The sequence below is a fragment of the Saimiri boliviensis genome, chromosome 8 (genome assembly GCF_048565385.1).
Source record: "Saimiri boliviensis isolate mSaiBol1 chromosome 8, mSaiBol1.pri, whole genome shotgun sequence".
NCBI classification, from domain to species: Eukaryota; Metazoa; Chordata; class Mammalia; order Primates; family Cebidae; genus Saimiri; species Saimiri boliviensis.
The window spans coordinates 25,622,259-25,636,930 of NC_133456.1; the positions used below are offsets into that span (position 1 = coordinate 25,622,259).

At 46.8% G+C, this 14,672-nt stretch overlaps 1 protein-coding gene across 4 annotated transcripts in view; it reads right to left on the reverse strand.

Moving 5' to 3' along the window:
- Positions 1-14,672, reverse strand: part of CFAP100 (cilia and flagella associated protein 100) — an 85,908-nt gene that overhangs the window by 21,532 nt on the left and 49,704 nt on the right. For 3 of the 4 annotated variants that reach the window (XM_074404183.1, XM_039477156.2, XM_039477157.2), the window contains 2 exons: positions 3,914-4,008; positions 1,614-1,806 (listed from right to left, as the gene is read on the reverse strand). In XM_074404183.1, the coding sequence (XP_074260284.1) occupies positions 1,614-1,806; positions 3,914-4,008 (288 nt within the window). Of the gene's footprint in view, positions 1-1,613; positions 1,807-3,679; positions 3,795-3,913; positions 4,009-14,672 lie in introns of all 4 variants that reach the window. The other variant, XM_039477155.2, reaches the window with a different exon arrangement.

Below are 14,672 nucleotides of genomic sequence, written 5' to 3' on the forward strand. Positions count from 1 at the left end.
CCGGGAAATTTCACCCAGCTGGACATAATAGTCACAGGCCTCCTAGCCAGGACCTGAATGCAGATAAGGAGAGAAAAATGGGGAGGCAAAATTGCAACTCTGGGGCACCCTAAGCCTCCCGAGCAAACTGGGCAGAGGCTGAGTCTACATTGCCAGGGTTTAAACCAGGCAGGAGGAAGTCGAAGTCGACATCTGGATAACATTCAGGAGAGCATGCTGGGGCCAAGGGCCATGAGGGCCCCTTTCCCTGACCTTCCTGGACTGGAAGTTCTAGGCGCTCCCTGACTTGGGAGCTGTGGAAAGGACCTGGAAGCCATGGGGCTCTCTGGCCTTGTCTCGCACACCTTTTCCTCTCCAGGAGCAGAGCCCTGCTTGGCTGGTACAAGAGCTCTGTTCCCAGAGTCCAGATCCAGGCAGAGGCCCTGGCTGGGCCTTCCTGGGTAGCCACGGAGAAGTCCTACCCTGCAGGAGACCCAGCTCCTCACTGGGAGTCACAGTCCTGCCTCCCCAATCTCTTGCCTCTCCTCCAGGTCTTAGGAATGAGGGTGGAGGCAGGAACAAGAACGGGCCATGCTGTCTCCCCGTTTACCCCCATTCCCTGGCCTGCCCCTCCAACTGTGGGGCCAAAACACCCCCGCAAGCTCAAGGTTCAGCTACCCAGGTGGAGGCTGGAGGCCCTTGTGTGTTTCAGAGTCACATGGTACACCTCTAATCCTCTGTGTGCCAGGACTCTCTGGTTCCACTGCTTCTAACTTTGTAATATACTTCGTCATCTGGGTTGATAGAATATTAATACATATTCAGTACTTAAGATTTCCAATGCTCACACACATACACAGTTCTTTCCCACTACAGCCAATGTATTAGTACATTTAATTCCCACAGTCCATGAGGCTGATACCGTTGTCAGCCAGGAAAGGAAACTGAGCTGCAAAGGGCTCAAGGGACCTAGATGTGACCACAAAACTGTGAATGCTGCAGCTGCCACCGAAGCCAGGAAAGCTAGCTCCAGCTCCATTCTCCTTCTTGGGAAGTTAAGCCGTCCACACTTGTGTACTGTGCAGCCTGCGCCCACTGCGTGCTGCCCGCATTCCGAATCACTTAACAACACAGCAGCCTCCTTTATCCAGGGCCATGTGTTCCAAGTCCCCCAGGGCATGCCTGAGCCCTATCCTATAGACACTAGGTTTCTTCCTACATATAGCTACCTATGATGAAGCTTTATTACTTATAAATTAGGCACAGTAAGAGATAAACAACACTACTAATAAAAATAGAACAATTATAACAATATACTGTAATAAAAGTTAGTATGTGTTGTACTCACCTACTTTCAGCTCCAGTAACTAAAGCCAAGGAAAGAGAAACCCAGGATAAGGTGGGGAACGACCCTATTAGGACTGAAAAGCTCTCAGGTTTACAATCCTGGAACAGAGCTTTGGTACCCCCCTGGAAGGGGCCAAACGCAGAAAAGGCCAGCCTTTCAGAAACACTTGAAAAGCACTTCCCATCTGCGCAAGGCGAGTGGCACGGAAGTTCCAGGCACTCTCCATGCGCTGGCGATGTGGGGCACCACTGGCCCCCCACCCCCACCCTGCGCCAGAGGGGCGCACCTTTGGTCAAGCTGAGCTTCCAGGCCGCGTAGTCCCGGAAGGCGCGCAGATGCTCGGCCTCGGTGCGCGCCTGCAGGTCCTCCTGCTCGTCCTCCAGCTGCAGCTGCCTCCGCAGGCTGGTGTGCTTAGCCGACACTTTCGAGGAGTAGGTCATCTTCTCGTGCACTCGCAGCTTCTTCTGCTGCTGTCGCTCCTGGGGGCGTCGGGCCAGGTTGGGCGGGACCCAGGCTCCTCACCCAGCTCCGCTGCCTCCCTGCCCGGTTCCCCACTCCTAGGGGTGGGCGGGCCTGAGGCCAAGGAGGCGGGTTTACGGGAGAGCCTGCGGAGACTGGGGGGGGGCGGGGGGTGGCTTGGACGCAGGCAGCTGCCCGGGGCTGACAGCCAAGCGGGCAGGGCAGCTGTCAGGGAGGCCATTTGCCCGGAGAAGGGCGCCAGGCGGAGTCCTCAGGACAAACACAGACTGCATGTCAGATGAGCACTCCAGACCCACAGAAGAGCCACACTAACCCGAAAAGATGATGTCTCATTTTATCTGAAAACCACATTTAACTGAGAGCGGTATATTCTGATGACCAACCCAGGGGAAGGGAACCTAGAGGCTCTGGGGTTCTCGAAGACTGCGGCTGTGTAGTAGGTATGGCCTAGCCTGAAGGTCCCCGTTGGTGGCCCTCTCCTCCTGCTCTCCACCCCACTCCAGCTCCTGTGCAGCCTGGAGGTGGCTTCTCACCCAGCCCTCCCTTGGGAGGAAATCCTGGAAGGAGCGGGAAGGCTGGACTTACCTCCCCCCACCCCGCCCCATGTCCCTCCTGCTGTCCAGTTCTCAGGGTGGTGACATCCCCTGCCAGTCCCCCCCACCCCCCACTTTTCTGTGCCCGCCCTGGCAGTCTCTTTATGTGGACTTTCTAGGGTCACTTCTATTTCCTGCTGGTACCTGCCAGGTACACAAACAGCATCTAAGAACCCAGGCAAACAGGTCCAGCCTGAGGCCCCTAGAGTGCATGTCCTGGCCACTGCAGTCAGGAAAATGTCACCCACTAGATCCTCAGGATACAAGATGGCCTTTATAAGACACTGGGCAGCTGACTGAGGCCAGGGCCAGACTGAGGGGGACCCTGTTGGGAGGGGGAGGGTGTGAGTGGGGGACCCTGCTGGGGGGAGAGGGTGTGGTTTGGTGACCCTGTTGAGTGACAAGAGGGTGTGGGTTTGGTGACCCCGTTGGGTGGGTGAAGTTGGGGTTTGGTGATCCTGCTGGATATGGTGGAGAGTGTGTGTTGGGTGAGACTCTTAGTTGGGTGAGACTCAAGGCCCTGAGCTAGGGCTGGGCTTGAGTGTAGAGGAAAACCAAATGCCTCTTTGGAGAAGATACAGCAGGGTGGCCAAGGCGTGGGTCAGAGTCTCTGGGTCTCAGCTGGTCTGGGAATCACAGCCCACAGGCTCAGGGCTGAAGGGCCTGGTCTCGGCTGTGGAAGCCAGGGCAGGGCTAAGGCCTGTACATCTCCACCCATGCCCCGCGGATGCCAGTGTGGCCGCTGCTGCCTGGGGAACCAGGGCTGTGAGGAATCTCAGGGATGCTGAGCCCTGAGTCAGGGGGAGGTGGCTGGAGGCTGTGGGGCAGCACAGGTGTGACTCTGGGAAGGCCGCCACGCCTGGCACATGGGGCAGGGCTGCGTGCCCATGCTTGCTCAGGCATGCTGGTGGCAGGAGTAGGCAGTCCCCACTCAGGGCTCACAAAACTCTCAGGGCTAGAAATCAAGAGGACAGGCTGTGGTGAAGATGGGGCAGGGGTGGAGTCGGGGCTGGCCCAGGGACCCGAGGCACCTGGAGAAGCATGTGTGTGCATGCTGTGGGTGACTCTGTGTGGATCTCACCTGCAGGGGGTCCAGCCAGAGGGAGGGTACAAGGCCTGGGCAGTAGGGATTGCCCAAGGGACGGGAGAGGGCCTATGAGGGCTGAGCTGGGTCTGGGAGGACCCGGAGAGTGTCAGGAGGGGTCGGTGTTTCGTGCAGGCAACAGTGGAAGTAGCAGCAAGGTGACAAGCTGTGGCCACAGCAGCCCAAGAAGTCTACCTGACTAAGGCCCAGGAAGAGTGGTAACAGACAGCAGAAGACGGTGGGATGCTGTGAGACCTGAGCCAGGCAGCCTTTCCAGCTGATTTTGTAGGAAGTGGTGAGCCACCGACTACTGTGGAGTGAGAAGGATCTGAGGAAAGTGCTCCTCCAAGAAGGACCATATGGCCACTCCAGGAAGCAGTGGGAACAAGGAAGCTCCTGGAGGTGCTGACGGCTGTCCTAGATACTCACAGAGAGGGCCTTATTCCGCTCCTGATCTCTGAGCAAGAAGAAATCCACGTCCCCAGACAAGTGGAAAGGATTCGTCGAAGTGTCAGGGCTATGCTCTGGAAAGGGAGACACCTTGCTGGTAAGGGGAGCCAGCTCTTCCAAGTGGTGGTATCTGTCTTGGGGGCCCCACTGCCCTCCCAGCCCAGCATGGAAAAACATGAGTGAGTGGGAAGGTTCCCTTGAATCCGGCTGTGCCTAAAGTTCAACCCTGGACTTTCCAGCTCCATAAAGGAACCTCTGTAGTTTAACCTGGTTCACGCTGGCCTTCTGTCCTGGCCCCAGAAAGAGAGCTAATGCGTACAACCTTGGCACACACATCTGCACTCAGTCTGCCCTCACTGCAGGGCTCTGGAGTCTCCCTCATGAAGGAGGGAGGCCAGGCCTGCTGTTTGTCAATAATGGACCTGGTGACCAGGGCCTGCTGACACTGAGCTCATGGACCTTGCTCTGGGACCTCTCTGTGAACTTGCATCTGTCTTTCCAGGGCTCTCCAGTCCTCCTGGGGAAGGCCAAGAACAAAGAGCCTCAAGCCTGGGGATGGACCAGAGGCCCAGAGAAAGTCATGTGAAGGTTTGCTTTGTAGGGTGGACTCTTGTCCTGCTCCTGATTCTCCACACTGACTACAATTCAGAGACAAGAGCAGATGCCAGCAGCTTCCCTGTGAGTCTCAGGCAGCTAAGAAGTCAGGTGGAGAGGGTAAACGGAGCACATGGACTGCCTTCCCCTCCAACCCGATACCAACACCCCAGAAATGTTATAAAATAAACATAAAACTAGGAGAGCTCTGGAAGACAGGGGTGGTGACCCTGGTGTCACAGGAGTTGTTAGGAAGCTCTGGGAGAGGGAAGGCAGGTGGGATGGGGTAAGGAGGTGCAGCCTGGCACAGCTGCAGGGACAAGGGCATGGAGGGCACCAGCTGCTTGTGCCCCAGTATCTGCCACCCCTCCAAGGCTCTGGGTGGCAGACACTGGGGCACAAGCAGCTGATAGAAAAACTGCCAGGAACCCATCTCACCTCCCCAACTCACACTTGCTCTCCCTCCCTGCTCCTGTCCAGCAACCCAGGGCAGAGGTGTTTGCCCTCAATTAGGAATCATGGGACCTGGTGCTTGATCAGAGGGACAGAAAAGTAAAATTCTTTATGCTCCCAAACTGGCCATGAGCACCCGTCCTGTGTCCCCATCACAAAAACAAATGGATAGCTAGCAAGCACCCAGCACTTGCCATGGGCCAGACTGGGGATTTTCCGTGATTGAATGTTCCTGACAACCCAGGGAGGTGGAAATGATGGTCACCCTCATTTTACCCGTGAGGAACTAAGGATTGGAGCAATGAGATACTTTGCCAAGGTCCCATAGCTGTAAGTGGTTATAGGGAGACTGGCTTAACAAAACAGACACGAGGACGAATCCAAGATGGCCAAGTAGGAGCAGCTCAGGATTGTAGCTCCCAGCGAAAGCACAGAGGGTGAGTGGATGCTGCATTTCCAGACGGATTTTTATTGCCCACAGACCAGGAGATTCCCAGGTGGAGGAGCCCCATGGGTCACCAGTGCAGCCAAGGCTGTTTTGGCCAGCGTGACGGGTCTCTGCACAAAATACACACGTCTAGGAGCCATATTAGCTGGTGATTGGAGCTCCTGGGAGACAGAGTCGCCCACTGAACTGATAAAAATGGGGACTGAAACGGGGAGCCAGGCCAGGATATTCCTGGGCAAAAAACACCATGAATCTCAGCCTGGCTGTTTGAGCTGGTGCAGTGGGTCACTGCATGGGAAATCACACAGATCCTGGCACCTTTTCAACAGGTGACTGGAATACCTGGGAGACAGAGTAGCCCATTTAACAGGGAAAAAATAAAAGGGGGTCTGAGGCAGGGAGCCAGGTGATCAGGCTTGGTTGGTCCCACCCCCACAAAAAAAAAAAAAAGAAATCTGAAATGCTCTGGATTGAGAGTTTCATAGCAAACACAGCTGAACCTGGGACAGTCCAGCTCTGTGGGGGAGGGGCGTCTGCCATTACCGAGGCAGTCCACCACTACGGAGGTAGTCTGCCATTGCTGGGGCAGTCCACCATTGCTGAGGCAACCCATCATTACAGAGAGAGTCTGGCATTATAGAGGTGGGCCGCCATTGCTGAGGCAGTTCTAACTATACCTGTATAAATAGGACTGCAGGGAAGTTCACATGGCAGGCAGCTCAGCAAAGCCTCTGCAGGCAGACTGAGACTAGGCTACCTCCTCACTGGGCAGGGCTGCCCTGAAAAAAGGCAGCAGCACAACAGAAACTCATAAATAAAGCCCTAACTCCCAGGGACATAGCACTTGGGGAAAAAAATCAATTATGAGTGCTGCAGCAGACTTAAACAAACCTACCCAACAGCTCTGAATGAATGGAGCTCACAGCTCTGCATTTGAACTCCTATAAAGGACAGACTGTCTCCTCAAGCAGCTCCCTGACCCCAATATATCCAAAGAGTCATCTCATAAAGGAGAGCTCAGACTGACATCTGGCGGGTATCCTTCTGAGACAAAGATAGCAGAAGAAGAAAATGGAAGCAACCCTTACTGTTCTAGAGCTGCTGCAGGTGATCCCCAGGCAAGCAAGGCCTGGAGTGGACCTCAACAGTCCTACAGCAGAGGGGCCTAACTGTTAAAAGGAAAACTAAGAAACAGAAATAAACAACTTCATCATCAACAAACTGGACGTCTACTCAGAGACGCAATCAGAAAGTCAACAACAACAAAGACGACAGGTGGATAAATCCACAAAGATGGGAAGAAACCAGTGCAAAAAGGATGAAAACACCCAAAACCAGAATGCCTCTCCTCCTACACCCAAAACCAGAATGCCTCTCCTCCTACACCCAAAACCAGAATGCCTCTCCTCCTACACCCAAAACCAGAATGCCTCTCCTCCTACACCCAAAACCAGAATGCCTCTCCTCCTACAAGGGATCACAACTCCTCACCAGCAAGGAAACAGGCTGGATGGAGAATGAGTGTGATGAATTGACAGAAACAGGCTTCAGAAGGTAGATAATAAGAAACTCCTCTGAGCTAAAAGAACATATTCTAACCTAATGCAAAGAAACTAAGAACCTTGAAAAAAGATTTGACAAAATGATAAGGAGAATAAAAAGCTTAGAGAGGAATATAAGTGAATTGATGGAGCTGAAAAACACAACACGAAAACCTTGAGAAACATACACTAGTTTCAACAGCCAAATTGACCAAGCAAAAAGGATATCAGAGGTCGAAGACTAACTCAATGAAATAAAACAAAAAGGCAAGATTAGAGGGAAAAAAAGGGTAAAAAGGAATGAACAAAGTCTCCAAGAAACATGGTACTATGTGAAAAGACCTAATAATCTATGTTTGATAGGTGTACCTGAATGTGATGAATAGAATGAATCCAAGCTGGAAAATACTCTTCAGAATATCATCCAGGAAAACTTCCCCAACCTAGCAAGGCAGGCCAATATTCAAGTTCAGAAAATAGAGAGAACACCACAAAGATATTCCTCAAGAAGAGCAACCCCAAGGCACATAATCGTCAGATTCACCAGGGTTGAAATGAAGGAGAAAATGCTAAGGGCAGCCAGAGAGAAAGGTCGGGTTACCCACAAAGGGAAGCCCATCAGACTCACAGCAGATCTCTCAGCAGAAACCCTACAAGCCAGAAGAGAGTGGGGGCCAATATTCAACATCCTTAAAGAAAAAAACTTTCAACCCAGAATTTCATATCCAGCCGAATTAAGCTCCATATGTAAAGGAGAAATAAAATCCTTTATGAACAAGCAATTACTCAGAGATTTCATCACCACCAGGCCTGCTTTACAAGAGCTCCTGATAGAAGCACAAAACATAGAAAGGAACCACCGGTACCAGATACTGCAAAAAAATACCAAATGGTAAAGAGTATTGACACAATGAAGAAACTGCATCAACGAATGGGCAAAACAGCCAGCTAGTATCAAAATGGCAGGATCAAGTTCACACATAACAATGTTAACCCTAAATGTAAATGGGTTAAATGTCCCAAACAAAAGACACAGACTGGCAAATTGGATAAAAAGCTAAAACCCATTGGTGTGCTGTATCCAGGAAACCCACCTCACATGCAAGGATACACAAAGGCTCAAAATAAAGGGATGGAGGAAGATTTACCAAGCAAATGGAGAGCAAAAAAAAGCAACAAAGATCAAAAGAGACAAAGAAGGACATTACATAATGGCAAAAGGATCAATGCAACAAGAAGAGCTAACGATCCTAAATATACAGGCACCCAATACAGGAGCACCCAGACACACAAAGCAAGTTATTAATGACAAAGAGAACTTAGACTCCCATATAATAATAGTGGGAGACGTTAACACCCCATTGTCAATATTAGATCAACAAGACAGAAAATTAACACGGATATCCAGGACTTGAACTCAGATCTGGATCAAGCAAACCTAATAGACATTTACAGAACTCTCCATCCCAAATCCACAGAATATACATTCTTCTCAGCACTACATCACACCTACTCTGAAATAGACCACATAATTGGAAGTAAATCACTCCTCAGCAAATGCAAAAGAACGGAAATCATAACAAACAGTCTCTCAGACCACAGTGCAATCAAGTTAGAACTCAGAATTCAGAAACTAACTCAGAACTGCACAGCTTCATGGAAACTGAACAAATGGCTCTTGAATGTTGACTGGATAAACAATGAAATGAAGGCAGAAATAAACATGTTCTTTGAAACCAATGAGAACAAAGATACAATGTACCAGAATCTCTGGGACACATTTAAAGCAGTGTCTAGGGGAAAATATATAGCAATAAATGCCCACATGAGAAGCAAGGAAAGATCTAAAATTGACATCTTCTCATCAAAACTGAAAGAGCTAGAGGAGCAAGAGCAAAAACCTCACAACCTAGCAGAAGACAAGAAATAACTAATATCAGAGCAGAACTGAAGGAGATAGAGACACAAAAACCCTTCAAAAAATCAATAAATCCAGGAGCTGGTTTTTCAAAAAGATCAACAAAATAGACCACTAGCCAGATTAATAAAAAAGAAAAGAGAGAATAATCAAATACATGCAATAAAATACGACAAAGGGGACATCACCACAGATTCCACAGAAATACAAACCATCATCAGAGATTATTACAAACAACTCTATGCATATAAACTAGTAAGCCTGGAAGAAATGGATAAATTCCTGGACACTTTCTTCCTCCCCAGCCTATAAACCAGGAAGAAGTGGAAACCCTGAATAGACCAATAACAAGGGCAGAAGTTGAGGTAGCAATTAAGAGCCTACCACCGAAAAAAAAACCCGGATCCAGATGAGTTCACAGCCAAATTCTACCAGACATACAAAGAAGAGCTGGTACCATTCCTTCTGAAACTATTCTAAACAATCCAAAAAGAGGGAATCCTTCCCAAATCATTTTATGAGACCAACATCATCCTGATACCAAAACCTGGCAGACACTCAGCAAGAAAAGAAAACTTCAGGCCAATATCCAAGATGAATATAGATGTAAAAATCTTCAATAAAATACTGGCAAATCGAATGCAACAGCACATAAAAATGCTTATCCACCATGATCAAGTAGGCTTCATCCCAGGGATGCAAGGCTGGTTCAACATATGCAAGTCCATCAACGTAATTCACCACATAAACAGAACCAAAGACAAAAACCACATGATTATCTCAACTGATGCAGAGAAGGCTTTTGACAAAATTCTACAGCCCTTCATGCTAAAGCCCTCAATAAACTGGGTATTGAGGGAACATATCTCAAAATAATAAAAGCTATTTATGACAAACCAACAGCCCATATCATACTGAATGGGCAAAAACTGGAAGCATTCTCTCTGAAATCTGGCACTAGACAAGAATGCCCTCTCTCACCACTCACATAGTATTGGAAGTTCTAGCCAGAGCAATCAGGCAAGAAAAAGAAATAAAGGGAATTCAAATAGGAAAGGAGGAAGTCAAATTGTCTCTATTTGCAGATGACATGATTGTATATTTAGAAGACCCTATAGTCTCAGCCCAAGGTCTCCTGAAACTGATAAGCAACTTCAGGAAAGTGTCAGGATACAAAATCAATGTGCAAAAATCACAAGCACTCCTATACGTCAATAACAGACTTAAAGAGAGCCAAATCAAGAACGAACTGCCATTCACAATTGCTACAAAGAGAATAAAATACTTAGGAACACAACTAAAAAGGAACATAAAGGACCTCTTCAAGGAGAACTACAAACCACTGCTCAATGAAATAAGAGAGGACACAAACCTATGGAGAAACATTCCATGGTCTTGGTCAGGAAGAATCAATATCATGAAAATGGCCATACTGCCCAAAGTAATTTACAGATTTAATGCTATCCCCATTAAGCTTCCAATGACCTTCTTCACAGAACTGGAAAAAACCACCTTAAATTTCATATGGAACCAAAAGAGAGCCTGCATAGCCAAGTCAATTCTAAGCAGAAAGAACAAAGATGGAGGCATCACACTACCAGACTTCAAACTATACTAGAAGGCTACAGTAATCAAAAGAGCATGGTACTGGTACCAAAACAGAGATACAGACCAATGGAACAGAACAGAGGCCTCAGAGGTAACACCACACATCTACAACCATCTGATCTTTGACTAACCTCACAAAGACAAGCCATGGGGAAATGATTCCCTGTTTAATAAATGGTGTTGGGAAAACTGGCTAGCCACGTGCAGAAAGCAGAACCTGGACCCCTTCCTGACACCTTACACTAAAATTGATTATAGATGGATTAAAGACTTAAACATAAGACCTAACACCATAAAAACCCTAGAAGAAAATCTAGGCAAAATCGTTCAGGACATAGGCATAGGCAAGGACTTCATGACCAAAACACCAAAAGCACTGGCAACAAAAGCCAACATAGACAAATGGGACCTAATCAAACTCCACAGCTTCTGCACAGCGAAAGAAACAGTCATTAGAGTGAATCGACGACCAACAGAATGGGAAAAAATTTTTGCAATCTACCCGTCTGACAAAGGGCTGATATCCAGAATCTACAAAGAACTAAAACAGATTTACAAGAAAAAAACAAACAAGCCTATTCAAAAGTGGGCAAAGGATATGAACACACACTTTACATAAGAAGGCATACATGAGGCCAACAAACATATGAAAAAATGCTCATCACCACTGATCATTAGAGAAATGTAAATCAAAACTACATTGAGATATCGTCTCTTGCCAGTTAGAATGGCGATCTTTAAAAAATCTGGAGACAAGAGATGCTGGAGAGGATGCGGAGAAATAGGAACACTTTTACACTGTTGGTGGAAGTGTAAATTAGTTCAACCATTGTGGAGGACAGTGTCGCAATTCCTCAAGGACCTAGACATAGAAATCCCATTTGACCCAGCAATCCCATTACTGGGTATATATCCTAAGGATTATAAATCATTCTACTATAAGGACACATGCACACGAATGTTCATTGCAGCAGTGTTTACAATAGCAAAGACCTGGAACAAACCGAAATGCCCGTTGATGATAGACTGGACAGGGAAAATGTGGCACATATACACTATGGAATATTCTGCAACCATAAAAAATGATGAGTTCGTGTCCTTTGTAGGGACATGGATGAACCTGGAAACCATCATTCTCGGCAAACTGACACAAGAACAAAAAATCAAATACCATATGTTCCCACTCATAGGTGGGTGTTGAACAATGAGAACACATGGACACAGGGAGGGGAGCATCACACACTGGAGTCTGTCAGGGGGAAATAGGGGAGGGACTGTGGGGGTGGGGAGTTGGGGACAGATAGCATGGGGAGAAATGCCAAATATAGGTGATGGGGAGGAAGGCAGCAAATCACACTGCCACGTGTGTAGCTATGCAACAATCTTGCATGTTCTTCACATATACCTCAAAACCTAAAAATGCAATTTAAAAAACCAAAAAAAACAAACAAAAAATAAAAAATATATTTACATGTTTAAATTGAAACACATGATTTTTAAATAAAGAAAAAAAACAGACAGACACAGCACCTGCACTCTGGCAACTTGGGAGTGGTAAGAATTCATGTAAAGATTATTGATGTGTTTAGGTGAAGATTAGCCCACCCCCAAAATAGCAGTCATTTGAGTGAATCATTCAAAAAATGCAGAGTTGGTCGAATATTTTTAAGTCAATCAATGTAATACCTTCCACTAACAAAATAAAGAAGGAAATTATATAATCATTTCAAGAGATACAGTAAAATTTGATATAATGCAAAGCTTATTTTTGAATAAAACTCTTATCAACTAGGAATAGAAGGGAACCCCCTAATCTAATAAAGAGTATTAGGCCTGGCTGAGTAACAGTCCCCAAAGATGCCTGTACCCTAATCCCCAAACTTGTGTCAGTGTCACCTTCTATGGCAAAAGGGCTTTGTAGATGTGATTGAGCCGGGGATCCTGAGATTGGGAAATTGTCCTGGTGTGTCCGGGTGGGCCCAGTGTAATCACGGGGGTCCTTGTTATAGGGAGGCAGGAGGGCTGGGGCAGAATGAGGGGTGCAGGAAGAGAAGCCAAGGTGTAGTGATGTGATAGGAGCACCTGGAAATAAATAGTCCACTCCTGAATGACATCTGGTTTAACAAGGAAATCAAGATGGAAATTTCAAAATTCTTTGAATTGAATGATAATAACGAGACAAGCTATCAAAACATCTGGGACACAGCAAAAGCGGTCCCAAGAGGAAAGTTCATAGCACTAAATGCCTGTATCAAAAAGTCTGAGAGAACACACATTAACAAGCTAATGTCACACCTCAAGGAACTAGGGAAACTAGAACAAACCAAATCCAAATCCAGCAGAAGAAATTGAATAACAAATATCAGAGCAGACATAAATGAAATTGAAACCAAAAAAAAATGAAACAAAGACCTGGTTCTTTGAAAAAATAAAATCCGTTTAGACCACTGGCAAGATAACCCAGAAAAGAAGACAGTAGATCCAAATAGGCTCAATTAGAAATGAAATTTTAGATAGTCAACCACCACCACAGAAACACAAAAGATCATTCGAAACTACTATGAACACTTACATGCACAAACAAAACCTAAAGGAAATTAGTAAATTCCTGGCAACATACAACTCTCCTAGATTAAATCAGGAAGAAATAGGAACGCTGAACAGACCAATAACGAGTAACAAGATTGAATCCATAATTTTAAAACTGTCAACAACAAAAAAGCCCAAGACCAGATAGATTCACAGCTAAATTCTACCAGACATTCAAGAATTGGTATGAATCCTACTAAAACTATTCCGAAAGGTTGAGAAAGAAATGATCCTCCCTAAATCATTCTATGAAGCCAGTATCACCCTGATACCAAAACCAGGAAAGAACACGTCAAAAAAACTTTTAAAAGAAAACTGCAGACCAATTTCCCTGATGAACATAGATGCAAAAATCCTCAACAAAATATTAGCTAACTGAATCCAACAGCACATCAGAAAGACAATTCGTCATGATCCAGTGGGTTCCATCCCAGGGATGCAGGGACGGTTCAACATACACAAGTCAATACATGTGATACATCCCATAACAGAATTAAATGAAAACTGTATGATCATCACAACAGATGCAGAAAAAAAAACTCAACCATATTCAGCACCGCTTTATGATAAAAACTGTAGAAAAACTGTGCTGCCTGATTTGAAGATGGAGTGACAGGCTTGAACCAAGCGATGCGGGCAGCTGCCTCTAGAGGCTGGAAAAGGCAAGGAGATGGATTTTCTCCCAGCCTCCAGGAGGAAGGCAGCCCTGCCAATGCCTTGGTTTAGTCCTATAGGACTTCTGACTTCTAGAACTGTAAGACAAGCTGTTTGTGCTGTTCTAAGCCTTTGAGTTTGCGGTGATTTGTTACAGCAACAATAGGAAATGAATACAGATAACTACAAGCAATCTGCACATGAGATATTGAACGTACCTCCACCCATGCAGAAGCAGACCAGGAGCAAGGCAAGGATGCCTGCTCTTGATATTGCTATTCTATGTTAAAATGAGGATCCACACGGGAGCAGTGATTCAAGAATGAGTGGATCATTCTTGGAATCCTAGCACTTTGGGAGGCTCAGGTGGGAGGATCACTTGAGCCCAGGAGGTCAATGCTGCAGTGAGCCAAGATGGTACTATTGCACTCCAGCCTGGATGGCACAGTGAGACCCTGTTTCAAAAAAAAAAAAAGGAAGGAAGAAAGAAAAAAAAGAAAGACAGAAAGGGCATATGGATCACAAAGGAAGGAAGACAGGATTGTACTACAGGAAGGTGACAGGATTGTACAGTAGAAAACCCAAAGGAATCCACAGATGAAATGGCTATGATTAGGTCAATGAAGATATCGTTTGTAGATCTCACTGTGAAAGTAAAACAAAAAGTTGCAGAAAGTCACAACAAGAGGATATCATGACCTTGGGGGTCAGCAAAGATTTTTTTCTTTCTTGTATTTGGGCTCTGGGGTACATGTTCATGTCCTGCATCCTGCAGGATTGTTGCATACATACATACATGCCATGGTGGTTTGCTGTCTCCATCCACCCCCACCCCCCTCACCTACATCAGGCATTTCTCCCAGTGTTATCCCTCCCCATCCTCCCCACCCCACCCCCATTGTACCCCCCTCCCCTCCCCTCCCCTTCACCCCC